The sequence below is a fragment of the Euleptes europaea genome, chromosome 1 (genome assembly GCF_029931775.1).
Source record: "Euleptes europaea isolate rEulEur1 chromosome 1, rEulEur1.hap1, whole genome shotgun sequence".
In the NCBI taxonomy this organism is placed as follows: Eukaryota; Metazoa; Chordata; class Lepidosauria; order Squamata; family Sphaerodactylidae; genus Euleptes; species Euleptes europaea.
In genome coordinates, this window is record NC_079312.1 from 177,632,941 (window position 1) to 177,658,601 (window position 25,661).

General features: G+C 48.7%; 1 protein-coding gene across 1 annotated transcript in view; it reads right to left on the reverse strand.

Moving 5' to 3' along the window:
- Positions 1 to 24,899, reverse strand: part of PLXNB3 (plexin B3) — a 63,788-nt gene extending 38,889 nt beyond the window's left edge. The window contains exons 1-9 of the mRNA XM_056858369.1: positions 23,811 to 24,899; positions 22,547 to 22,726; positions 9,360 to 9,485; positions 7,035 to 7,135; positions 6,796 to 6,928; positions 4,814 to 4,970; positions 2,162 to 2,270; positions 1,513 to 1,624; positions 73 to 201 (exon numbers count right to left, since the gene is read on the reverse strand). Of these exons, the coding sequence (XP_056714347.1) occupies positions 73 to 201; positions 1,513 to 1,624; positions 2,162 to 2,270; positions 4,814 to 4,970; positions 6,796 to 6,928; positions 7,035 to 7,135; positions 9,360 to 9,485; positions 22,547 to 22,726; positions 23,811 to 24,899 (2,136 nt within the window). The remainder of the gene's footprint in view (positions 1 to 72; positions 202 to 1,512; positions 1,625 to 2,161; positions 2,271 to 4,813; positions 4,971 to 6,795; positions 6,929 to 7,034; positions 7,136 to 9,359; positions 9,486 to 22,546; positions 22,727 to 23,810) is intronic.
- Between the last annotated feature and the right edge of the window lie 762 nt (positions 24,900 to 25,661).

Consider the following 25,661-nt stretch of genomic DNA (forward strand, 5'->3'; position numbering starts at 1 on the left):
GCCGGCTCGAAGGATCAGTCCGGACGTGGGATCCTCTACCTGTACGTAGGGCTTTCAACTCTCCCAACTCACCCCCAGCAAGTGCAGATTCCAGGCAACCAGGCTCAGCGGCATTTCGACACCCACAGGAACCAAGTGGGACTCGGCGGCAATCTCCACACCAGGGCATGAGGCAGGGCCTTGGGGGTCTTCGGTGGGCACCTGGAAGAAAGGGAGGAATTCAGTGCAGCGGCTGGTTTGGCGTCGTCAGTTAAACTGCCGGACTAGGATCCGGGAGACCGCGGTTCGAATCCACACTCTGCCATGGCGGCTTGCCGGGCGACCTTGGGCCAGTCGCACACGCTCGGCCTAGCCTACCTCGCAGGGTTGTTGTGAGGATAAAATGGAACGGAGGAGAACTATGTACAAAGATGGGGTATACATGAGGTAAATAAACAACCCCCCTTTTTCTTGTCTCTAGAACGGGGGTGTCAAACTTAAGGCCCGCGGGCCAGATCCGGCCCCTTGAAAGCTCATAAACCCGTCCAAGCTGCTCACAGAGATTTATCTCTCCTCCTCAGTTCTTTCCCACCAGTGAGCAGGGTATAATACACCTGGTTTAATACTCAGGGCCAAATTATTCCATTTCCTGACTCCCCACCCAAATATCGTACGAGGTGTCAACCGATTATATTCCCAGTGGGGCTTGGTGGTTAGCGTGCGGGAGTAGGATCTGAGAGACTCAGCTTCGAATCCCCACTCTGTCGTGGAAGTTTGCTGGGTGACTTCAGGCCAGCCACGCCCTCTACCTCACAGGATCGTTGTGCAGATAAAAAGGGAGGGGAATGGAAGTAAGCCAGGTGTATCAAACATAAGGCCCAGGGGCTGGATCCGGCACCTTCAGAGCTTCTTACCCGGCCCGCGAGGCAGCCAAATCCCACCCCCACTCTCGATCTGGGCTGGCGAGGCATGGCCCGGCCTGACCAAGGGGAATGTATGTCATATCCGGCCCTCTTAACTATTGAGTTTGACACCCCTGCTCTAGAATATACATTAGCAGGGAAGTTCTTTCACAAAGTTACTCACCTTTTATTAAAAAAAATACTATTTTATTAAAATTTTATACGTTACATCAAATCAAATTACACACATATTGACTCATACATACAGCATATTCAAACTCCCAAGGGCATCGGTGTATATATTGCCTTCTAATGCAATCAATTTGTATTTTGCAGAAGGATTATTTAATTGATAATCTCTCCTAAGCCCACTGCTAATATTTCCACTGTAGACTGACAAAACCAAAGTCATTTTAAATCATGTCCTCAATTTATAGAAAATAATCACTATATTTATTATCTAAGCTTATCTTTCAAATTATCTGTACTTTGATCTGCATCTCCTCTGTCGATTCCAAACGAATCTATTTGTTATAATTGTTTCATCTATTGCTTATATACTGGTATTATAATCTAAAAAAATGTTTCCTATTTATCCTGCATTGCTAAATTACAATTTCAATTTACTCACCTTCTGATTGTAGATGGGCCCCTCACCATTCGGGCAGGGCGCACCAGGGACACACCGGTGACTGGACGGGCACCAATGGCACAGCCACGGGCTGCCGACGCATTGTCCACACCTATGGAAGAAGAAAGAGAGAAGGTCTGCGACTATTTAGCATGTGCGGAGGGGGGAAAAACAGTTTGGCGTTCAGAGAAAGTTTCTGCGATTTACAAAGGCAGAAGAAGACTTTTTTTTAAATGATGAGAAGGCAAGGATTCAGTACCCTACACAGTTACCATTTCCTTCATCATCACTGGCAGACACAGAATGAGTCAAGCAACACAAGAAATGTGCTTTCCTTAACGGATTCAGAACAGTCAGCCTGGTGTAGTGGTTAGCATGTTGGACTGGTATCTAGGATGCTGCTGCAGCAGTCTTGCTTGTGGGCTTCCTAGAGGCACCCGGTTGGCCACTGTGGGAACAGACAGCTGGACTTGATGGGCCTTGGTCTGATCCAGCAGGGCCTTTCTTCGGTCCTTATGTTTAATTTCAATCTTGACTTAAAGCTCCCTCTATGGACCGAGTCGGCTTTCCCCAGAAACAACCGTGTTGTGGACGCACTCTCCCAGCCCCATCCGCAACCACCACGAACACCCTCCCCAAATTGACTCACGGCGTCGCGTCGGCAAGCTGGCTCACTGCGCCGCAGTCGTAGAACGTGAACCCTGCGGAGGCTACCACCACATCCCGGAACATCAAGGCTAACGCCACAGTCACATGATCTGAGGGGGAGAGAAGAACAAGTCACATCTACAGGGTCAAGGAAGTTCTTCCAACTATCCATCATGCAAGGTCGTTCCACTATCATCATTTGCTGGCCTCCCCATCCTTCCCCCAATCTGGCCTGGGGCCCCACGGCAGGCTGGACCTGCCTAGTGGCTACGATTTAGAAGGAGATGCCGTTTTATTATTAAAATACGAAGCATGGAATTTTAAAGTATGTCAATCAGTCAATTATTTATTTTCAGTCATAGACCATCAAATAAAGCAAATTTGCATAGTTAAATAGAAAAGGTAAAAACAAATACAAACTAGATTTGCTATTAAAATGGTCAAATGGTTAAAAATGGTTACAAACGGCAAGATCATCAAGGCGCATAATCAGCATCCGAACAAATACTAAGTGTGGGTAAAATTAGAATGCTTGATAATATCCTAAAATTACAAAGGCTAAAACTAGAAGGAAAAATAAACAAACAAACATGTATTTGCTTATTTAGCTCCTTTGCTTATTTAGCTCTATAAGAGACAGATATCTAGCTGGAGCTAGACGATAGCGTGTTCTAATAGGAGCCAAGTACGGTAAGCTGGGGAAGTCATAAGCTGTATAGTAAAACATCAATTAAAACATACATTAAAGTATGTTTTAATGTATGTTTTAATTGATGTTTTACCATAGAGCTCATGACTTCCCCAGCTTACTTTGCTCCTATTAGAACACGCTATCTGTCTGTTAGAGAGCTAAATAAGCAAAGGAGAGCCCTAATCCTGGCAAGAGGGTCGCGGCCTTGCCTTCAGCAATCCTGGAGGGAAAATATAGGAAGTTATCAAGATCTGATTGAGCATGCCCTTGCAGGCCAGGTGAAATGGAAAGTATAAGTCATGTTCTTTCTAGGTGGATCTATTACAAGGGAATCTGTCAAAAGCTAATTCAACAAAAGATGTTAGAATATGCAGTGATGGCCAAATTAACCAACATGCTGAGAGGAAGAACGATGAATGAATTCCAAAAGAAACTGGATGTGTTATTTTGAATATGTAAAGCTGAAGATATAAAATAAGATACTAGTGGGTATTAGTTTAGAGAGCAGATGCAGATATCTTGGAAAAAATGATAGTAAAAGCTGAAATCGTGTTAAGAAATTAAATAATACTGAAGAAATTATAGTCTATAGCAGAAAGGACAGACAGATATTAAAATTTTACATGAAAAATCTAGAAACAGTAAATAATAATACGGTTTAACTGGAATATAATTATTAAAATGATGTTGAGATGATTGTGACTTTAAGAATGGTTAAATATCAACCCTGGAAGAAGCCCAAACTGTATATGAATGGGAATGTATGTTGTGTTATGTTTTTTTTTATTTAATAAAATGTTATTTAAAAAAAGAAGAAGCTAATTCTTCCTCTCATTAACACAATGGAATCCAGCCCGGAGGAAGAGAAAATGAAATTCCTCTTATGGGAGGGAAACTCTCGGGGTTATTTACAGGTAGCCAAATATTGTTCTGTGGCAATTAAGATCCACCCGGAAAAGGTGATTAGTGTTAATAAGGTTAATTTTAATTGATATAATTTTATCTGTATTTTTTTACAAACAGATTATTTTATCATGTAATGGGTTTTATCGTCAAGGTTTGTATCTTTTTTGGCTAATGCCGTAATAATAAATCTCTCTCTACTATTATGTTGTGACCCACTCTGAGCCCAGCTTGCCGGGAATGAGGGGTGGGATGCAAACGCAATAAACAAATAAACAAATAAATAAGGTGGGTTTCCCACAACGCATCTGTTTCCCACAATGCAGACCCTGACCCCCTCTTCCCTTCTCCTACTCTGTGGGCAGGAGTGTCCCTGAGGCAAATCTGCCAGACGAGGCCACAAGCATTTTATTTGAAGCATTTTATAAGAGAGCTGGGTTCAAGTCCCACTCAGTCGTGGGAGCGTGCTGGGCCACCTTGGCCCAGCCGCTCTCTCTCAGCCCAACCTACCTCGCAGGGTTGCTGTAAGGATAAAAGGAAGGGAGAACCCCTCAGATTTTACAGCTCTCGAAAGGAAAGGCGCTGTGAGCAGTGAGGTTTGCTCTCCGATGTTAAACATGCAGCCACGTTCGTTCTCTCTCTCTCTCCGTGGTGCAAAAAGCATAATCCGCTCATTGCTATGGCTCATTGCTATGGAGGGGAGGGGCCGTGGCTCAGTGGTAGAGCATCTGCTTGGCATGCAGAAGGTCCCAGGTTCAATCCCCGGCATCTCCACTTAAAGGGACTAGGTAAGTAGGTGATGTGAAAGATCTCTGCCTGAGACCCTGGAGAGCCGCTGCCGGTCTGTGTAGACAATACTGACTTTGATGGACCAAGGGTCTGATTCAGTATAAGGCAGCTCCGTGTGTGTTCATGCGTTCACCATCAAAAGGTGCAACAGGAGGAACAAGTTAAGCACTGGCAGCCCAATCGTGGTAACTATTTTGTTCTCAACCCATCAGGGGAAGAGTCAAGGGTGGCATAATGCGCATGCCTGCCGCCACCTTCACCCTGGCTCACCTTTGCCCTCCTCGGTGGGCGGCACCTGCTGGGGAACCGGCGAGAAGCAGTGAACCCAGGAACCATTAAGCCGGGCCGGGCTGTCTTGAGACCCAAAGGCACAGTGATAATTCTCCCCCTCGGCCAGGGCAGGGAGCCCGGGGACCAGCATGGAGACCTGGATAGGGCGAGAGGCACATATTTCCCCCCGCAATGCAGAGCAACTGGTTTTCCTGCTTTCCGCCACAGCTTCGTAGTTTAAAGAAAAGGGAAACCGGGGACACGGCGTTATTATCCGAGCAGCAAAAGCAGTTTACAGCTCTCAAATAAAACATTGCAGGAAACTCAAAGTTAAGTGGGACGCAGAACGAATTTGATGGATTTTGCCTATTTTAGTAAAGTATGTGTTGTGTGTGTGTTAAGTGCCGTCAAGTCGCCTCCGACTCATGGCGACCCTCTGAATGAAAGTCCTCCAAAATGTCCTATCTTTGACAGCCTTGCTCAGATCTTGCAAATTAAAGGCTGTGGCTTCCTTTATTGAGTCAATCCATGGTCTCCCCTTAAAACCTTGGATTATACTGTTCCTTTCATCAGATACTGAGGAGGAGGAGGAGGAGGAAGAAGAAGAAGAAGAGTTGGTTTTTACATGATGACTTTCTCTACCTCTTAAGAAAAAATCAAACTGGCTTACAAAATATTGTCGAAGGCTTTCACGGTCAGAGTTCATTGGTTCTTGTAGGTTATCCGGGCTGTGTGACCGTGGTCTTGGTATTTTCTTTCCTGACGTTTCGCCAGCAGCTGTGGCAGGCATCTTCAGATGAGACACTGTCCTTCATGTTACTCCTCTGAAGATGCCTGCCACAGCTGCTGGCGAAACGTAGGAAAGAAAATACCAAGACCACGGTCACACAGCCCGGATAACCTACAAGAAACTGGCTTACAATCGCCTTCCCTCCCCCTCCCTACAACAGAAACCCTGTGAGGTAGGTGGGGCTGAGAGAGCTCTAAGAGCTGTGACTAGCCCAAGGTCACCCAGCTGGCTTCATGTGTAAACCAACCCAGTTCACCAGATTAGCCTCCGCCGCTCATGTGGAGGAGTGGGGAATCCAACCCGGTTCTCCAGATCAGAATCCACTGCTCCAAACCACCGCTCTTAACTACTATACCACGCTGGCTCTCCAAAGTACATCAGATAGCAAAATACCTAGCATATGTAATGGCCCTAAAGCTATCGAATAGCTCTGATAATTCAAGTTTACCCTGTACCACAAATGAATAGTCTTTTATTAATTGTGTTTATTCTAAAACTGTAAAACTGCTTATTTCTTTGTTTCTATGTTTCTCTATACTATGAATGCTTAAGACTTTGTCAATTAGCAATAAAGATTTGAGAGCGGAAGAATTCTGAGTTGAAATAGCAGCCTTTTATGACTATTATTCAGGAGATAAATAAATAACCATCTATTAGATAGTTATACTGTAGAGAATTTATAGCAATTTACTAAATGATGCCATGTTGAGGACATTAGATAGTGAGGACGAATAGTTTACCATTAAGGCATTTTTTGGGTTCAAGATTAAGGACTGGATGTTTGGTGACATTTTATACTTCTTTTTAAGTAATAATCATGTCGCGGTTCGGAAGATGAAATATGTTTAACTTTATTTTCCCCTTTCCCCTGCTTTTTTCCCTTTCTGTACCCCTAAAATATAAAATAAAAAAGATTTGAGAGTGAAATTTAACTGGGCGCCAATTTGCAGGCAACCTTTTAAAGAAGGGGGGGGAATCAGTTTTGGCAGTGAGGGGTCAAGAGGGGGTCTCCAGATACTCTTGCCTGCATTTGTTGCCAGTGGAAGAGAACCTGCTTGCAAAAAAGCCAGGGAAGGGGAGGAGATCCTTGCAATAAACAGTAATGACCTGCATTCCCTTACTGAAAGGGCGAACAGGTGAATTAGTGCTAAGTCAGAAGACCAGTACGGAACCCTCCATCCTGCTCACCCACCTCCGTCCGCTCTTCTCTGCTCCGATTGGCCGGGGACATCTGTTCCACTCGCAGACATTGGCTCTCCGCTCCGTAGCTCCAGAGCCAGTGATTGGCCACCTCGTGGCGCTCACATTCCAACTTGCGGGTACATCTGCCAATCAACCAGTTGTGTTAGAGGGGGGAGATGATAGAGGGAGCGCACATGCTCTCTTTTAAACCAAAACTTGACACTCTACTAGTCCTCAGTGAGGACTGACCTGCTTTGCAGGACGCACCAACCGCAGAAAGGGTCTTGGGCACGCAGGCACGAGTCACAGTCCTGGAAGTGGGGGCATTCTGAAACTGGGACTTTGGCGACCTGGGTTGGAAAGAAGAAGCAGAAGAAGAGTTGGTTTTTATATGCCAACCTTCTCTACCACTTAAGGCAGAACTAAACCAGCTTACAATCCCCTTCCCTTCCCCACGACAGACACCCTGTGAGGTGGGTGGGGCTGAGAGAGTGTGACTAGCCCAAGGCCACCCAGCTGGCTTCATGTGTAAGAGTGGGGAAACCAACCCAGTTCACCAGATTAGCATCCACCACTCTTATGGAGGTGTGGGGAATCAAACCTGGTTCTCCAGGTTAGCCTCCACCACTCATGTGGAGGGGTGGGGAATCAAATCCGAAGAAGAAGAAGAGTTGGTTTTTATATGCTGACTTTCTCTACCACTTAAGGCAGAATCAAACCGGCTTACAATCACCTTCCCCTCCCCACAACAGACACCCTGCGAGATAGGTGAGGCTGAGAGAGCTGTGACTAGCCCAAGGTCACCCAGCTGGCTTCATGTGTAGGAGCGGGGAAACAAATCCAGTTCGCCAGATTAGCCTCCGCCGCTCACGTGGAGGAGCGGAGAATCAAACCCAGATCAGACTCCACCGCTCCAAACCACCACTCTTAACCGCTACACCACGCTGGAAAGACAGTCACGACCTCTTACGTTCTGCATGCACAGTAACAAGCACGTGATATACAATTTGCCCTGATCTACTTTGCGCAAATTACAGACCTTTTATGGAAGACTTGCAGGGTGGTAGGGGAAAGGCATAAATAAGGGATAGGTTGGAAGGCTTCAAGGGAAACAGGAGCGGGCTTTGATTTGGGGGCTCACGTTGGGGGGGGGGTTCCGAATTAGCAGGCCCTTCACTTGCTGATTTGGTGCTGCTCCAAACGCAAGGTAGTCAAGGCATATGGTAGGGAGAAAGGCAAATAACATGGCCCTGCAGTCTCAAATTGGCCTTTGTGACAAACTGAGCCTCATAACACGGAGCAGGAGCAGAATTCCTTGCAGATCCCACAGAGGATGTGGGTTTCCTATGCTACCAACGGAAGATTTACTTTGTGTACCCCATGAAGTGGACTCTGGCCCATAGAAGCTTTTAAAGGTAAAGATAGTCCCCTGGGCAAGCACCGAGTCATTCCTGACCCGCAGGGTGACATCACATCCCAACGTTTACTAGACAGACTATGTTGATGGGGTGGTTTGCCATGGCCTTCCCCGGTCGTCTACACTTTACCCCCAGCAAGATGGGTACTCATTTTACTGGCCTTGGAAGGATAGAAGGCTGAGTCAACCTCGAGCCGGCTACCTGAAACTGACTTCCGTCAGGATCGAACTCAGGTCGTGAGCAGAGCTTTGGATTGCAGTACTGCAGCTTACCACTCTGCACTACAGGGCTCCCTCATAGAAGCTTACAGCACATTATATCTATTATTCTTTAAAGACACTGCAAATCTCCTGGTCCAGTTCTGTTTATGGCAACTCCAGCAAGGTGCTTTCCAGGCAAGTGAGAAGCAGAGGTGGTTTGCCATCGCCTTCCTCTGGAGAGCCTTCCTTGGTGGTCTCCCATCCAAGTACTGACCCTGCTTAGCTTCCACATGAACACATGAAGCTGCCTTATACTGAACCAGACCCTTGGTCCATCCAAGTCAGTATTGTCTACTCAGACGGTCAGCAGATCTTCAGGATCTCAGGCAGAGAGGTCTTTCACATCACCTATTCACCTAGTCCCTTTAACTGGAGATGCCGGGGATTGAACCTGGGACCTTCTGCATGCCAAGCAGGTGCTCTACCACTGAGCCACATCCCCTCTCCATGGCTCTCCAGTGTCTCAGGCAGTCTTTCACATCACCTACTTGCCTGGTCCCTTTAACTGGAGATGCTGGGGATTGAACCTGGGACCTTCTGCATGCCAAGCAGATGCTCTACCGCTGAGCCACAGCCCCTCTCCATGGCTCTCCAGTGTCTCAGGCAGAGTCTTTCACATCACCTACTTGCCTGGTCCCTTTAACTGGAGATGCCGGGGATTGAACCAGGGACCTTCTGCATGCTGAGCAGATGCTCTACCACTGAGTCAGGGCCCCTGACAAGATCAGGCTATACCGTGCTGCTATGGCCAAAAGAAAACTGTGAAAACCATGTAACAGTAGCTTCCATTGCAAGCAGATCTGGGGCAGAACTGCTTCTCCTCCAGACTGGAGACAACAAGAATCATTGTTCGAGGAAACTGTTTGAGGGGGCAACTCTGAGTTCCCACGATTCACCTGTGAGGTTGTCATCACATAAAGGTGGGTCCTGCTTCCATCTAGCAGCAGGTCTGGGTTGACTGGAGAGCGCTGGCCCAAGAATAGTGTGTTGTAGACCTGAGCCATGGAACCGTTCAGGTAAACCTAGACAGATTAAGAAGAAGAAGAAGACTTGGTTTTTATTTGCCAACTTTCTCTACCACTTGAGACTCAAACCGGCTTACAATCGCCTTCCGTTCCCCACAACAGATACCCGGTGAGGTAGGTGGGGCTGAGAGAGCTGTGACTAGCCCAAGGTCACCCAGCTGGCTTCGTGTGTAGGAGCGGGAAAACCAACCCGGTTCACTAGATTAGCCTCCGCCGCTCATGTGGAGGGGTGGGGAATCGAACCCGGTTCTCCAGATCAGAGTCCACCGCTCCAAGCCACCGCTCTTAACCACTACACCACGCTGGCTCTTAAGAGGACTATCACTGACTGTAACTAAAATGTTAAGAAGAAAAAGAAAACTGTGCTGAAAACTGTGCTGAAAAAAAGCCAAGAATGTCTCAACCACAAATAATCAAAAATAAACTCAGTTAACATAAAAGGAATACGACTATAGTTTACGCTGAATGCTTCTGAGTCTAGGCATGGTTATAAACTTCCTCCTCTGTAACACCCATTGTGGGTCACTGTTGGAAAAATAGGACATTGCTCTGGATTAAGAAGAAGAAGAGTTGGTTTTTATATGCTGACTTTCTCTGCCATTTTTAAGGAGTCTCAAACCGGCTTACAATCACCTTCCCTTCCTCTCCCCACAACAGACACCTTGTGAGGTAGGTGGGGCTGAGAGAGCTTGAAGAGAACTGTGACTAGCCCAATGTCACCCAGCTGGCTTCATGTGGAGGAGTGGGGAATCGAACCCGGTTCTCCAGATTAGAGTCCCCCACTCTTAACCAGTATGCAACACTGGCTCTAGAGATAGTAGGGATGCCAGCCTCCAGGTGGGACCTGGGGATTCCCCGGAATCACAGCTCATCTCCAGACTACGGAGATCAGTTCCCCCCGAAGTGGGGAATCGAACCCAGTTCCCCAGATTAGAGTCCGCTGCTCATGTGGAGGCGTGGGGAATCAAACCCGTTTCTCCAGACCAGACTCCACCACTCCTAACCACTACACCATGCTGGCTCCTTCCTCTGGAAGCAGAGGATGTGTAAGAAGCAGCTCAAGGCTGCCTTCAAAAACGGCAACCCTGTCTCAAGTCTCAATAATTACGCACGGACTTGACGCAGGGCTGCCATTTTTGGCGGCAGCCTGCGTTGCTTAGTATGAGTAGCTCTTCCCCAGGATACATGCATCTTTTGGTCCGTCCTGGGTTGGTCCAGATGCCGCGCAGATAGTATTTGTTTAATGATGACACCTTTAACCCACCTTTCTCTAACCAAAGACTCCATAACCGACCATATATGCCAAAAGAAAAGGGATTCTTGGAAGGCGCGGTACCTGAAATAAATGACAAGCTTTGCTATTCTGCGGGACTGCAGCGCTCTGGAAAAATGAGATGATAATCCTTTGGCGCCGAAAGGGATTTTTATTTTGACATAAAGCCATCTGGCAGCCTAGGAACAAAGGCAATCTCAAAAGCTTAGCTCAAAATTAATTATGTAAATCAATGTATATGAGGGACTGGGTCAGAGCTTTTTGATTCTTCTGTACATTCAAGGCATTTAAGCGCCTGAGGCAGGAGACACATCTCAGGGTGGGGGGGAAATATGGGGAGGGAAAAAAACATACGGGGAGGTAAAAAATTGAGAATTGATGGCTTTTAAGGACACCCCAAAACCTGGCAGCTGCCTTGCCTCCGTTTGAAAGCGGAATTAGGTCTGCTAGTAGCATAGGAAAGACAGCAGGAAGAGAGGGGCCCGGAAGCCGCACCCTCCAAAATGTTTGGGCCCCACCTGCAAATTTTTCAGAATAAAAGTGACACCTTCAACAGAGAAGTAGTGAGAAAGCTAACCAGACAACCGTGACAAGAAGAATGGTTAAAAACTGAATACTTCTCCATAAACGATACGAAATTCCACGTGGAATCAAGCCATATACTGAATGAGCCAGTGTGGTGTAGTGGTTAGCGTTTCAGACTAAGACCTGGGACACCCAGGTTCGAATCCTTAACCCTGGCATGGATGCTTGCTGGTGATCTTGGGCCACGCACACACACGTAGCCTAGCTCACCTCGCAGGACTGTTGTGAGGATAAAATGGAAGAGAGGAGAACCATGTAAACTGCTTTTGGTCCCCATTGGGAAGAACATTGGGGGTATAAATGAATATATACATATACATACATACATATATACATATACATACATATATATATATATACATATACACACACATACATATCTATCTATCTATCTATCTATATGTATATATAAATATATATATTCATTCTAAGGATATATCGTATATAGAAAAAGTGTTGAGACATTGTTACATAAAATTGGGAAAGCAAAAAGGGAAGTTTATTTTATGGCATTATTATTTTGAAGAAAAAAAAGAAGAAGAAGAGTTGGTTTTTATACCCCGCTTTAAGGTGTCTCAAAGCAGCTGACAACCACCTTCCCTTCCCCTCCCCACAACAGACACCTGGTGAGGTAGGTGGGGCTGAGAGAGTTCGGAGACAACTGTGACTGGCCCCAGGTCACCCAGCAGGCTTCATGTGGAGGAGCGGGGAACCGAACCCTGTTCTCCAGATGAGAGTCCGCCGCTCATATGGAGGAGTGGGGAATCGAACCCGGTTCTCCAGATTGTGTGTGTGTGTTAAGTGCCGTCAAGTCTCTTCCGACTCATGGCAACCCTACGAATCAATGTCCTATCTTTGACAGCCTTGCTCAGGTCTTGCAAATGGAGGGCCGTGGCTTCCTTTAGTGAGTCCATCCATCTCTTGTTGGGTCTTCCTCTTTTCCTGCTGCCTTCCACTTTTCCTAGCATGATTGTCCTTTCCAGTGACTCCTGTCTTCTCATAATGTGACCAAAATACAACAGCCTCAGTTTAGTCATTTTAGCTTCTAGGGTCAGTTCAGGTTAGTGATGCTCTTAACCATTACACCACACCCTTTCTCCACGGCGTTCAAGAGGTTCCTCCCAGGAAAGAGTGAATGACTGGCCCAGCGAACATCACGGCAGAGTAGAGAGACCAGGATCGACCCCCCCGGCCCCAATCCGACATCCTGATCTAGGGATGCCAGCCTCCAGGTGGGACCTGGGGATCCCCGGGAGTTATGGCTCATCTCTAGACTACAGAGATCAGAAAACAGATGCTTTAGATCCGAGGGCTGGATCGGGCCCCTTGAGAGCCCTTATCCGGCTCACGAGCCAGCTACACACATGCCACTCTCAATCTGGGTTGGCGAGGCATGGCCCGGCCCAAACAAGTGACATTTCTGCCATATCCGGCCCTCGTAACAATTGAGTTCGACACCCCTGCTTTAGAGGGTGGACTCTAAGGCATCGTACCCCACTGATTCCCCTCCTCTCCCCAAGCACCATCCCCTGATCTCCAGGAGATTCCCAACCTGAAGATGGCAACCCTACTCCCACCCCACCCCACCAGTGGCCGGGGGACCTGGCAACCCCGTTCTACGCCACACCGAGTCTCCTGGCTTGGATTGTGCCCCTGAAGCGCTCAGAAAGTTGATAAAACGCCGGATGCTCGGAAGGGAGGCTACGGACAGAAAGCCTTGAGCCTAAACCGGCTACACCATTTGTCTCGAGAAGGAGCCGCGTCCCAAGAATTTCCCAGCACAATGAAGCGTTTTTATTAGTTATCGTGAGGGACATCAAAGTACATTAATTAAATTTGGGAGAATTTGGCAGCACATGATGCATCCAGGGTTTAGACTACCACCAAAAAAAAATCTGGCTCAGCTTATGCCGTGCAGACTTGTTTGGAAAAGAATAAAATAAAATAAAACTGGTGACAGGGCAGCCAGAAAAGCCAGAGTCAACTGCCTGAATAGGTTTCTTGCGATATAATTTCTTTATTTTGCAAAATCTGTCTGGCAACAGTCACCCCATGGGCAACAGGATGACTATTGCAGTTTTTGTCGATGGCAAGAAGCTAGGGTTGCCAGGTCCCTCTTCGCCACCGGCCATAGAGTCCAATGGCCAAAGCAGCCATTTTCTCCAGGGGAACTGACTATCGGCTGGAGATAAGTTGTTATAGCAGGAGATCTCCAGCCACTACCTGGAGGTTGGCAACCCTACAAGAAGCTGTTCGGACAGTTGAGCATTGGTCAAAAGTTAGAGTTCGAAAGAACAAATCCTGCCCATATTCTAAAGACATTCTCACCACTAGAAACAGGGAAAGGGCTCCAAAGGAGAGGAAGGTGAAGAGGCACAGATCAGAGCTGAGAGACTGCCAAGAAAAAAATACATTTTTCAGATACAGCTTGAACATTTGAAGCTGCCTTATACTGACTCAAACACTTGGTCCATCAGTACTGCCCACTCTAGTCAGTACTGTCTACTCTAGGGTTGCTAACCTCCAGGTACTAGCTGGAGATCTCCCGCTGTTACAACTGATCTCCAGCCAATAGAGATCAGTTCCCCTGGAGAAAATGCCTGGTTTGGCCATTGGACTCTATGGCATCGAAATCCCTCCCCAAACCCCACCCTCCTCAGGCTCCGCCCCCAAAACCTCCTGCCGGTGGCGGAGAGGGACCTGGTAACCTTAGTCTACTCAGACTGGCAGCAGCTGTCCAGGGTCTCTGCTAGAGGTCTTTCACATCACCTGCTACCTGATCCTTGTAACTGAAGATGCTGGGGATTGATAGGGTTGCCAGGTCCGCCACCGGCGGGAGGTTTTTTTTGGGAGGAGCCTGAGGAGGGCGGGGTTTGGGGAGGGGAGGGACTTCAATGCCATAGAGTCCAATGGCCAAAGCGGCCATTTTCTCCAGGTGAACTGATCCTATCGGCTGGAGATCAGTTGTAATAGCAGGAGATCTTCTATTACCTGGAAGTTGAACTCACAAATTGCACTGGTATTCAACAGACTAGCTGCAGGAAAAATATTTTTCCTGCAATTACCTGGAAGTTGCCAACCCTAGGGACTGAACATGGGACCTTTTGCATGCAAAAAGCAGGTGCTCTACCACTGAGCCATGGCCCCTCCCTGATATTTGCAAGAAGGGAAAGGTGCAGACTCTGGGGTAGGGCAGCGAGGCTGGAGGAATGAAACAGAAGACGTAACCTGGCGTTTTGGAAGAGAATAATCTCTGCAGAGCAGAGACAAGGTGGCGGCAAAAAAAAGAAAGAGAGAAGAGAAGCTCGATAAGAAGGTGCCAAGGAGAGAAGAAACTTGAAAACTAACGCAACCTGGATCCGAAAGAGGAAATGGAAGCCAACAAAGGGAATGTAACCAAGGCGAAACTGGGCCAGAAAAAGATAGAGGAAATAAATAAATAAATGGGCAGCAGAACTGAGACCAGAGAATGACGCCAAGAGATAAGAGGGAAAACCAGAATTCTTGAGCCAAGGAAAGACAAGGGGAAAGCAGAGGGAGGGGGAACCATTTCCAATTGTATTTCAAATGAGACGGTCTATTTTGGGTGACGAGCGAGACGGAGAGAGACGGGATCTTGTCAGGCAGCCCCGGAGAAGACTGGAATGCTCCGGATGCCCAGCTCAATATAGACAGACAGGCCCCAGCAAGCCCTGAGCTTGCAACCTGGACGGGGTGTGTGTGTGTGTGTTCATGCTGCGTTTTGGAAAGGCCCCAAGTGCTTGAGAAAAGCAACGTCAACACAAGGATAATGGCACACCATCTCCACCCCAAAACCACACGCAACTGCATGCTGGGGTGGGGTGGTCCGTCGCGTTTGCCACCGGAAGATGGGACGCTTGCCCTGGCATGAAAACCATGGTTGAAAATTGCAGGTTTAGGGAAGTGTTTGAATTGAGAGAGCAAATGTAAAGAAGGTTTTGAGGAATATAAGCACTACCCCAGAGGAAAACGCAGTTAAAGAAGGAGGAATATAAGTTTTACCCCCAGAGTAAGCGGGGGGGAGGGAAGAGGGAACATACTGACCCAGGCAGGGGACGGCAGACAAAGGGCTCAGTTTTAAATAGTTAAGTTTGAAGTAGCAAGGGAAGAGATCCAGCCAGAAACAGCAAGAAGATAAAGAGAGATATTAGAAACAGAAGACGGGAAGTGGATCATACCAGAAAAGGCCTCCATTGGAAAAGTGATAACATCTGTTAGAAGGGGGAATGAGATCTTAGAGAAGAGAAACAGAGAATTGTTTCGAGTGAGTAGGGTTGCCAATCTCCAAGAATCACAGCTGATCTCCAGATGATAGAGATCAGTTCGCCTGGAGAAAATGGCTACTTTGGAGGTAGACTCTATGATGAGGATGGGAGATGAAGATGGAGATGAAGATGGAAATGAAGATGGAGAAGAAGAAGAAGAAGAAGAGTTGGCTTTTATATGCCGACTTCCTCTACCACTTAAGGCAGAATCAAACTGGCTTACAATCACCGTCCCTTCCCCTCCCCACAACAGACACCCTGTGACGTAGGTGGGGCTTAGAGAGCTGTGACTAGCCCAAGGTCACCCAGCTGGCTTTGTGTGTAGGAGTGGGGAAACCAACCCGGTTCACCAGATTAGCCTCCGCCGCTCATGTGGAGGGGTGGGGAATCGAACCCGGTTCTCCAGATCAGAGACCACCGCTCCAAACCACCGCTCTTAACCCCTACACCACGTTGGCTCTGGCATTATACCACATTTGAGATCTCTCTTTTCCTCAAATCCTGCCTTCTTCAGGCTCCACCCCAAAATCTCCAAGAATTTCCCAGCTCAAAGTTGGCAACCCTGGGGTGGGGAGAGAGACAGAGCCTTGAGGGACGCTAGTTGAAAAGTCTGATTGCCGTTTCCGGGAGTCGTGGACGCGGTGTCCCTGCCCGAGGACCAAGATGCGATTCCCTTCCAAAACGGAAGAAGACAGAAAGATACAGGCTCAGAAAAACCTTGCAGAAAAGTATCGGGCGGTAACCCCCACCGCAAAAGCTGACCCTGGGAACAAATTGCACACAGCTCGTCTTTTTGCCGGAGAACAGACGGCACCGTGCCGCTCGCGGACACTGGGGACGCGGGTAGCTGAAGGGAAGCAAGAGACCCGCGGCTTGCTTCTCTCCAGCCTGGGGCCAAAAAGCAGAGGGTGGAGGAAGAATCACCCTTGGAAGATATCTACCCTTTGGGGACAAGTTCTCCCCACATCTAAAGGGGCAAGGCAGATTGCTCCTTCATCGATTCAAGAACCACAGGGAGGACGGAAAAGCAGCCTCGAGCATTCCCGTCCTCCGAAGCCAAGTCCCCTCCCTCCCCACCCAGGCATGCGCACCCCACTTTGAATTGTCATGCGTCTCATCCAGTAAAAATAAAAATAGAGAGGCAGAGGAAAGTATTCCGCGAGGAGGAACAATGAGCATTAAAGCACCACTCCTACGCTGCTGGAAGCCGGGCCGGCTTCTGATTTCACAGCCCACGCAGTTCCAAGTTTATTTCCAGCGCCGGATCCTACGAAGTTGCCTTCTACTGGATCTTATCGGCTGCTTCTCGGGCATCGGAGAACGAAAAAACAACCACCACATTCTCAACCAGATAATTCACAGTGGGTAGCCGTGTTAGTCTGTTCGCAGTAGTAGAAAATGGCAAGAGTCCAGTAGCACCGTAAAGACTAGCAAAAATATTTTCTGGTAGGGTATGAGCTTTCGTGAGCCACAGGTCACTTCTTCAGGTATCTGAAGAAGTGACCTGTGGCTCACGAAAGCTCATATCCTGCCAGAAAATATTTTTGCTAGTCTTTAAGGTGCTACTGGACTCTTGCCCTTTTCTAATTCTCAGCCAGGACCGTTAAAAAATAAATGCTCTCCATGGTTTTCTTTTGTTGGTGGGGGGGACTGTATAGCTCTATCAGGCTTCCTTCCATATCCCCACAAGGTACGTTTAAAAAAATAGTATGCAACTCAATGGATTAATTGGGGAACATATTCAGATAGGGTTGCCAGCTCCGGGTTGGGAAACACCTGGAGATTTTGGGGGTGGAGTCTGAGGAGGGCGGGGGTTTGGGGAGCAGAGGGACCTCAGCAGGGCATAATGCCGTAGAGTCCACCTTCCGAAGCAGCCATTTTCTCCAGGCGAACTGGTCTCTGTTGTTTGGAAATCGGTTATCATCCAGATCTCCAACTACCACCTGGAAGTTGTTAACCCTATAGACCAAATAAAACCAATTTTTTTAAATATCAGTGGAGAGCAGGGTTGCTAGTCGCCAGGTAGGGGCTGGTCTCCAGGTTACAGAGATCAGTTCACCTGGAGGAAATGGCTGTTTTGTAAAGTGGACTCTGTTGGCATTATACCCTGCTGAGGTCCCTCCCCAAACCCCAACCTCCTAAGGCTCCACCCCCCCCCCAAATCTCCAGGATTTTCCCAACCCAGAGTTGGCAACCCTAGTGGAGAGCCCTAAGGGAGCCCAGATGGAGAAACATAGCAAAGCCCTTAAATCAGAAGTGACAGGTACTACCTGGAAATCTAAACTTCAGCTTGGAAGGCTTTAAGAAGGGAGCGGACACGTTCATGGAGGACAGGGCTATCCCTGGCTACTAGTCAAAATGAATACTAGTCGTGATGCATACCTATTCTCTCCAGGATCAGAGGAGCAGGCCTACTATATTAGGTGCTGTGGAACGCAAGCAGGACAATGCTGCTGCAGTCGTCTTGCTTGTGCGCTTCCTAGAGACACCTGGTTGTCCCCTGTGTGAACAGACTGCTGGACTTGATGGGCCTGGATCTGATCCAGCAGGGCTTTCCTTATGTTCTTATGGAGGATGGGGCTATCCATGGCTACTAGTCCAAATGGATACTAGTCATTATGCATACCTATTCTCTCTGGTATCCAAGGAGCATGCCTATTATATCAGATGCTGTGGAACGCAGGCAGGATAAATGCTGCTGCAGTCGTCTTGCTTGTTGGCTTCCTAGAGGCACCTGGTCGGCCCCTGTGTGAACAGACGGCTGTTTATGGGCTTTGGTCTGATCCAGCAGGGCCTTTCTTATGTTCTTAAGGGGGGGGGACCCTGGAAGACTCCTGGACCTGCCTGGTTCTGATTCCAGCTACCAGATCTTACGGCACTTATCCCTCTGCAGGCTCGCCCCTAACTTCTATTCCTTGGGGGGAAAGGCATTCCCCGTGGAGACGGGCTGCCCTACGGCATCCACATCTGGAGAGAGGGGCCCCCTGCACTAGCAAAACTGACCAATCCCCCCCTCCCCAGCTTATCTCTCCCTATTTACATGACACAGGAACAAGGGCTATGACCCAGATCTAAAGGCATTTAGCCCAGGGATGCTTTATTCTCTGTTAGGCGATAGATTTCTGCCACAGAGGAAGCAGGAGGGCCTGTCAAGACGCCAGTAGGTGCGGGCAGAGCATGCAAGAAAGCAGCAATTACGTGAAACATGCCACTTTTACAAAAATCTGACTCAGCCCAGCCCCGATTGGCAGGCTTGGGCAGAATGCCCTTCAGGTTCTTCACCTGCAGGAAAGCAGAATCACTGAGGGGGGCGGAGGAGTTCAAATTCTCCACCAAAGCGATCCAGACTCTCCACCGAGACTCTGTGCAGATCATGCCCTTTATTTATTTAATTCGTTGACACCTTGCCTTTCTCCCCAGTGGGACCCAAAGCGGCTTACAGCACTCTCTTCTCCTCCCGTTTTATCCTCACGACAACCCTGGGACGTAGGTCAGGCTCGGAGACTGCGACCGGCCCAAGGTCGCCCAGCGAGCTACCATGGTGTGAGTGGGGACTCGAACCTGGGTCTCCCCGATACTAGGCGGACACTCTTAACCCCCACACCACACTGGCGTAGGGGTAAATTAAGGTAAAGGTAGCCCCCTGTGCAAGCACCGGGTCACTCCTGACCCATGGGGTGACGTCACATCCCGACGTTTACAAGGCAGACTATGTTTACGGGGTGGTTTGCCATCGCCTTCCCCAGTCATCTTCCCTTTACCCCCAGCGAACCGGGTACTCATTTTACCAACCTCAGAAGGATGAGTCATAAGGTTGCCAGCTCCAGGTTGGGAAATACCTGGATATTTTGGGGGTGGAGCCTGAGGAGGGCAGGGTTTGGGGAGGGGAGGGGCTTCAATGCCATAGAGTCCAATGGCCAAAGTGGCGATTTTCCCCAAAGGAACTGATCTCTGTTGCCTGGCGATCAGTTGTAATAGCGGGAGATCTCCAGCTGCCACCTGGAGGCTGGCATCCCTACCGAATCAACCTCGAGCCAGCTACCTGAAACCGACTTTCGCCGGGATCGAACTCAGGTCGTGAGCAGAGCTTGGACTGCAGTACTGCAGCTTAACCACTCTGCGCCACGGGGCTCTTGTAGGGGTAAATAGGGGTGAATAAATAGGGGTGTACATCTTTCCTTTGTCTGCAGAAGGTTAAGCTGCCTCTGCTTATGGGGGGGAGGAACAGGGAGCTATGCAGGATATTGAAGGGACATCCTTCACCTACAGGACAGCCCCCATAAGCCAGTCTGGTTTCAGGAGTTTGACCACCCACTGCCCCCCCATCCCCCTCCCAATAGCCTTAAGGACAGAAACTGGCTTTAAAGAGACAGGCACTGGATTCTCAAGATGTAGCATCTCTAACCTCTACCAAATTCTGTGGTCCCCATAAACTCAGTTGTTTTCTGTTTCTATAAAGGGAGTTTGTTTTCTGTTGCCCCAGAAGAAGAGTTGGTTTTTATATGCCGACTTTCTCTACCACTTAAGGAAGAATCAAACCGGCTTACAGTCACCTTCCCTTCCCCTCCCAACAGAAACCCTGTGAGGTAGGTGGGACTGAGAGAATTGTGACTAGCCCATGGTCACCCAGCTGGCTTCGTGGGGAGGAGTGGGGAAACCAACCCAGTTCACCAGATTAGCCTCCGCCGCTCATGCAGAGGAGAGGGGAATCAAGCCCGGTTCTCCAGATCAGACCCCACCGCTCCAAACCACCGCTCTTAACCACTACACCACGCTGGCTCTCGGACCAGTACCAACAGGATGAAATTAAATTAAAAGAGTTTCTGGCTAAACACTAGGAAGAATTTTCTAACAGAGCGGTTCCTCGGTGGAACAGGCTTCCTCTGGAGGTGGCAAAATTCTCCTTCCCTGGAGGTTTTGAAACAGAGGCTAGACGGCCATCTGTCAGCAATGCTGATTCTGCGAACTTAGGCAGATTATGAAAGGGAAGGCAGGAAAGGATGAGTCAGTGCTTGGATCTTGTGGCCCTTTCTTGCATGCCCAGGTTATTGCAGATCGCCAATTTGCCTTCAGGCCAGATTGGCCAGGGATCCTGGAGGGTTGGGGATTTTTTTTTGTTCCCATCTTCTGGGCACGGAGTAGGGGTCACTGGGGGTATGGGGGGAAGCCAGTTGTGAATTTCCTGCATTGTGCAAGGGGTTGGACTAGATGGCCCTAGGGATCCCTTCCAACTCTATGATTCATAAATCACACACGGACCTTGCATCTTGAGACACCAGAATCTGTAAACCTCTGCCAAGCCATCCCTGCAAACCCTTCTGGGTTCAGGGGAAGAAGACGTTCCGAGTTTCAAACCTAGAAGATTTATGAGCAAAAAGGAGCAGGCGCAGTAGCATTCTTGGGTTCTGCCCCAAACGCCAGGGCCAGAGCCCCACCTAGATGCCTCAAAACACTGACCTACTGAAATGTAACCACCCTAGAGGGCCACCACCCTTTTCCTTCAGAAAAAAAAAGTGGAGGGAAGGGTGAACTGGGACAGCCGCGTTTCTTTTATAAGCATTTGCATGCAGGGTGAGAAGCCAAAAACTCCAGCCCCGATGCAGAAAACAGCTCCTGGCAAGTCCTCTGGAGAGGAAATAAAGAGTTCCCTGCTCTTCAGAAAGATCCCCGAAAAGGAATTGGTTTCCCACATCGAAACAAACAAAAATATGCACCCAAATTAGGGTTGCCAGGTCCCTCTTCGCCACCAGCGGCAGGTTTTTGGGGGCAGAGCCTGAGGAAGGAGGGGTTTTGGGAGGGGAGGGACTTCAATGCCATAGAATCCAATTGCCGAAGCGGCCGTTTGCTCCAGGTGAACTGATCTCAATCGGCTGGAGATCAGTGGTAATAGCAGGAGATCTCCGGCTACTACCTGGAGGTTATTATCGAAAACAATAAAAGCCTATGCTGAAACTATGAAATTGCTATACAAAATAACGGCACGCTGGCTCCAAGAAATAATCATATATTAATGTTCACACCAATGTACTCCTACACTGTCCAACTACCTAAATCTTATAACTATAATATACAAACAGAAACAAAAGCAAAACATAGAATATCCGCAAGTGGGCTCTATATGAATCCAAGACGTATACAGGAAAACGCTTATCTGGGATAAGACATCACTGTGTGCAAAAAAATCAGAAGACTGGGAGGAAGAAGAAGAAGAGTTGGTTTTTATATGCCGACTTTCTCTGCCACTTAAGGGAGAATAAAACCGGCTTACAATCACCTCTTACCCCTCCCCACAACACACACCCTGTGAGGTAGGCGGGACTGAGAGAGCTCTAAGAGAGCTGTGACTAGCCCAAGATCACCCAGCTGGCTTTGTGTGTAGGAGTGGGGAAACCAACCTGGTTCTCCAGATCAGCTCCTGTGGAAGAGGGGGGGAATCAAACCCAGTTCTCCAGATTAGAGTCCACCACTCCAAACCACCGCTCTTAACCACTACACCACACTGGCTCTCTGAGGAGGGTGTGTGTGTGTAAAGTGCCGTCAAGCCGCAGCCGACTTATGGCGACCCCTTTAGGGGTTTTCATGGCAAGAGACTAACAGAGGTGGTTTGTCAGTGCCTTCCTCTGCACAGCAACCCTGGTGTTCCTTGGTGGTCTCCCATCCCAATACTAACCAGGGCTGACCCTGCTTAGCTTCTGAGATCAGGCTAGCCAGGGCACAGGGTTTTTTGTTTGTTTTTTAATTAATACATATTGGAAAAAACTAGCACACATGCCTATATACATGAAAGCCACCAACTCCTTATGAAAAATGCAGCAGAGAGAAACCCTTGAACAATTTTCACATTTGACAGGCACAGAAAACACGCTTCGGAAATGGTATCGACCCACCTGCTGAGAACTGCAACCCCTCATTACCTTATGCAGCCGGCCAATGCCGTCCCCGAGAAAGGCGATCGTGTGGCCTGCTTCTACCATGGCGGCCACAGCCGTCAGCCTCGATACGGTGGTCAGAAGGGCTTCGGCGACCACCGGCACCCGGCTGGCAATGGGGCTAGGGGTGTGCTCGTCGCCGCAGGGGTAAGCCTCGGGGGACTCCTGCAAAGTAAAATAAACTAAAGCTGGGTACCCAAGGTTGGGTGGAGAAGGTAACATTATATAATAGGAAAAAATACTTTTATTTTAAGGTGCTTATGTCAGAGTTTTAAAAAGTAACAATGATAAAACAAGGCACAATGGCAACTCATGATAACACATAAAGCTGCCTTATACTGAACCAGACCCTTGGTCCATCAAGGTCAGTATTGTCTACTCCAGTGGTTCCCAACCTTTTTTTGACCAGGGACCACTAGGACTTTTTTGTTCGGTGCAGGGACCCCAAGGTTCAAAATAAAAACTCTGAGAATTTGAAAATAAACTTTAATCATAACTGTTAGTTAAACATTAAACTTAGAATAATATTTGAATATATATATTTTATAATAGAGAACTTTTAATTGAAAATATTAATTTATTATGGGTTTATAACTTTGTTTCGCGGACCTTAATTTAGTTCTCGCGGACCCCTGGGGGTCCGTGGACCCCCGGTTGGGAACCAGTGGTCTACTCAGACCGGCAGGGTCTCTCCAGGGTCTCAGGCAGAGGTCTTTCCCATCACCTACTTTCCTAGTCCCTTTAACTGGAGATGCCGGGGATTGAACCTGGGACCTTCTGCATGCCAAGCAGATGCTCTACCGCTGAGCCACGGCCCCTCCCCAACTCATAAGGTTGGCAGACTTAAACCACACTGAACATGAGCGTTTCGGCCTACAGGCCTTCATCAGTGGTTGGATAAAAACCCATATAATGCACAAGTAATGTACAAATGTATGACCCTCTATAGATAGATAACTTTATACAAGCCCAGGCATGTGTATAGGATGTATAATAAATTCCAAATTAGAAATCTCTCTAGGTAGAATATCTAGGTTGGGTTTCTTCCTCCTTTTTTTTGTTCACTGATCCCCTTTCATTGATCAAGCAAAATAAACTTGTAAAATATCAAGTAAAATATCCCCTTTCATTGATCAAGTAAAATAAACGAGCCAGATGAAAGCAGAAAATTGGGAAGACAACCACCTCTGGGGTGAGGCGGCTGTTATAATAAGCCCCTCGCACCTGAAAACGGGAAAACGGCTCTCACCTTGGGGAGCAAGTTGCACTGGGAGGTCACGCCGTACTCGATAGCCGCCTCCTCCTTCCCGGCGGGGCCCTTCCCAGCAGAGGTGTAGCACAGGTGCCGTGTCCGCTCCATGGCGGTGTCGACCTCGCTTAAGCTGAAGGCGCACAGGGCCGTCTGGGCCGTCGGGGAGGCGGTGGAGCCCTGCCCGGCGGCCAGGACGACGAAGAGCATGGCCCCTTCGCCCGGGAACCGGGAGGCCAAATGCACGGCCCGGGCCAGGTTGTAAACGCGCCCCTTGGCGTCCCGGCACTCTAAGGGAAGCTCCACGTAGGAGTAAAGGTTGGTGTCCTCCATGCAGCTCCGAGAGAGGTAGGCCCGGTACTCCATCTGGGCCTTTGCCCCTCGCCGGGAGAACAGGAAGTAGACGTGGTCCCCGGAAGCGAAGGCGCCGGCGTAGGTGTTGTTGTAGTCTGAGAAGTCGCCCACCACCAGCTTGCCCATGCCCTCGTTGGAGAAGGCCTGGGGCCCTTCCAGCTGCCGGATGGTGAACGGTGGGATCCCCCCGGAGAGCTTGGCGGTCAGCCCGCGCCCCACGAAGAGCAGGTCCCGGCCGGCGTGCTGGCCCACCAGGCCCACGGTGGAGACCCGCGGCTCGTTGGCCGCCACGAACTGGCTGTCACCGGGATCCTCAGGGCGGTACAGCACTTTGGAGATGTTCGCCAGGGCTCTCTTCTCGCACACTCCCTGGAAGAGCTGCCCGCAGACCACCAGCTCCCCGGCACGCTCGTTGGGCAGGAGCAGCTTGTTGGAGTTGTCTGTGGACCGCGCCTGGGGGCAATCGTGGGGGTCCCGGAAAGGAAGGCACTCGGGGCTGTCGTTGGCCGGCCCAGTGGCGACGTGCTCCGCCAGACTGAGCTCGGGGCTCAGTTGGAATAAGGCGTTGACGGCACCCACATACAGCGTCCCCGTATCTCGGGCACGGGCCAGATGGTTGAAGGTGGAGTTGGGGAACAAGAAGGATGGGTAGGGAGCGGGACGGACAGCCGGGCACACGGGCAGCAGGAGCATCAGCGTCACTGCGAGGGATGGCAACCGGTGGCCGAGGGACATGGCCGGATCCTAGACAAAGAAAGAAAGAAGGGTCATCAGCGAAGTCCAGAAAACTCGAGCACCAAATTACCCAAGGTGACACCAAATTATTTTGGGTGGTTAAAACAAAATCGGACTGTGAAGAGCTCCAAAAGGATCTCTTCACACTGGAGGAATGGGCATTAAAATGGCAGGTGAGATTCAAAGGAGCAAGTGCCAAGTGATTCCCTTAATGCCCTCCCCTCCGAGGTATTAAAGGGTAGGTTCAAGACTATCCCTTTAGAGAAAAGATTATGTTTATGCGGTTTGAGTCAACATGATACACTTCAGCAAATAATCATAAATTGTCTTCTGCATGATGGCCCTCGTAAGAAAACAATTTTACCCTTGATTGATAAAATAAAATCTAGCCAAGAATCTTCTGTATGCCGGTTTTTAATGAATGACTCTATCCCTGAAGTCACATTAAAGGTGGCGGAATTTTTTGACGGAAGTTGTCAAGACTAGGACCAAAATTTAAATTATATTTATATGGGAAATGTATGGATTGAGGATTCTTGTGTACTGTCTATGCTATATTTCTGAGAATACGCCAATAAAGGTCGATTGATTGGTCAAGTGATTCCCAACTTCACTTATACAATGATGGGATCTGTGCTGGCAGCAACAGACCTAGAAAGGGATCTTGGAGTGGTAGTGGATCGGTCAATGAAGATGTCAACCCAGTGTGCGGCTGCTGTGAAAAAGGCAAATTCCATGCTGGCCGTAATGATATGAGGAATA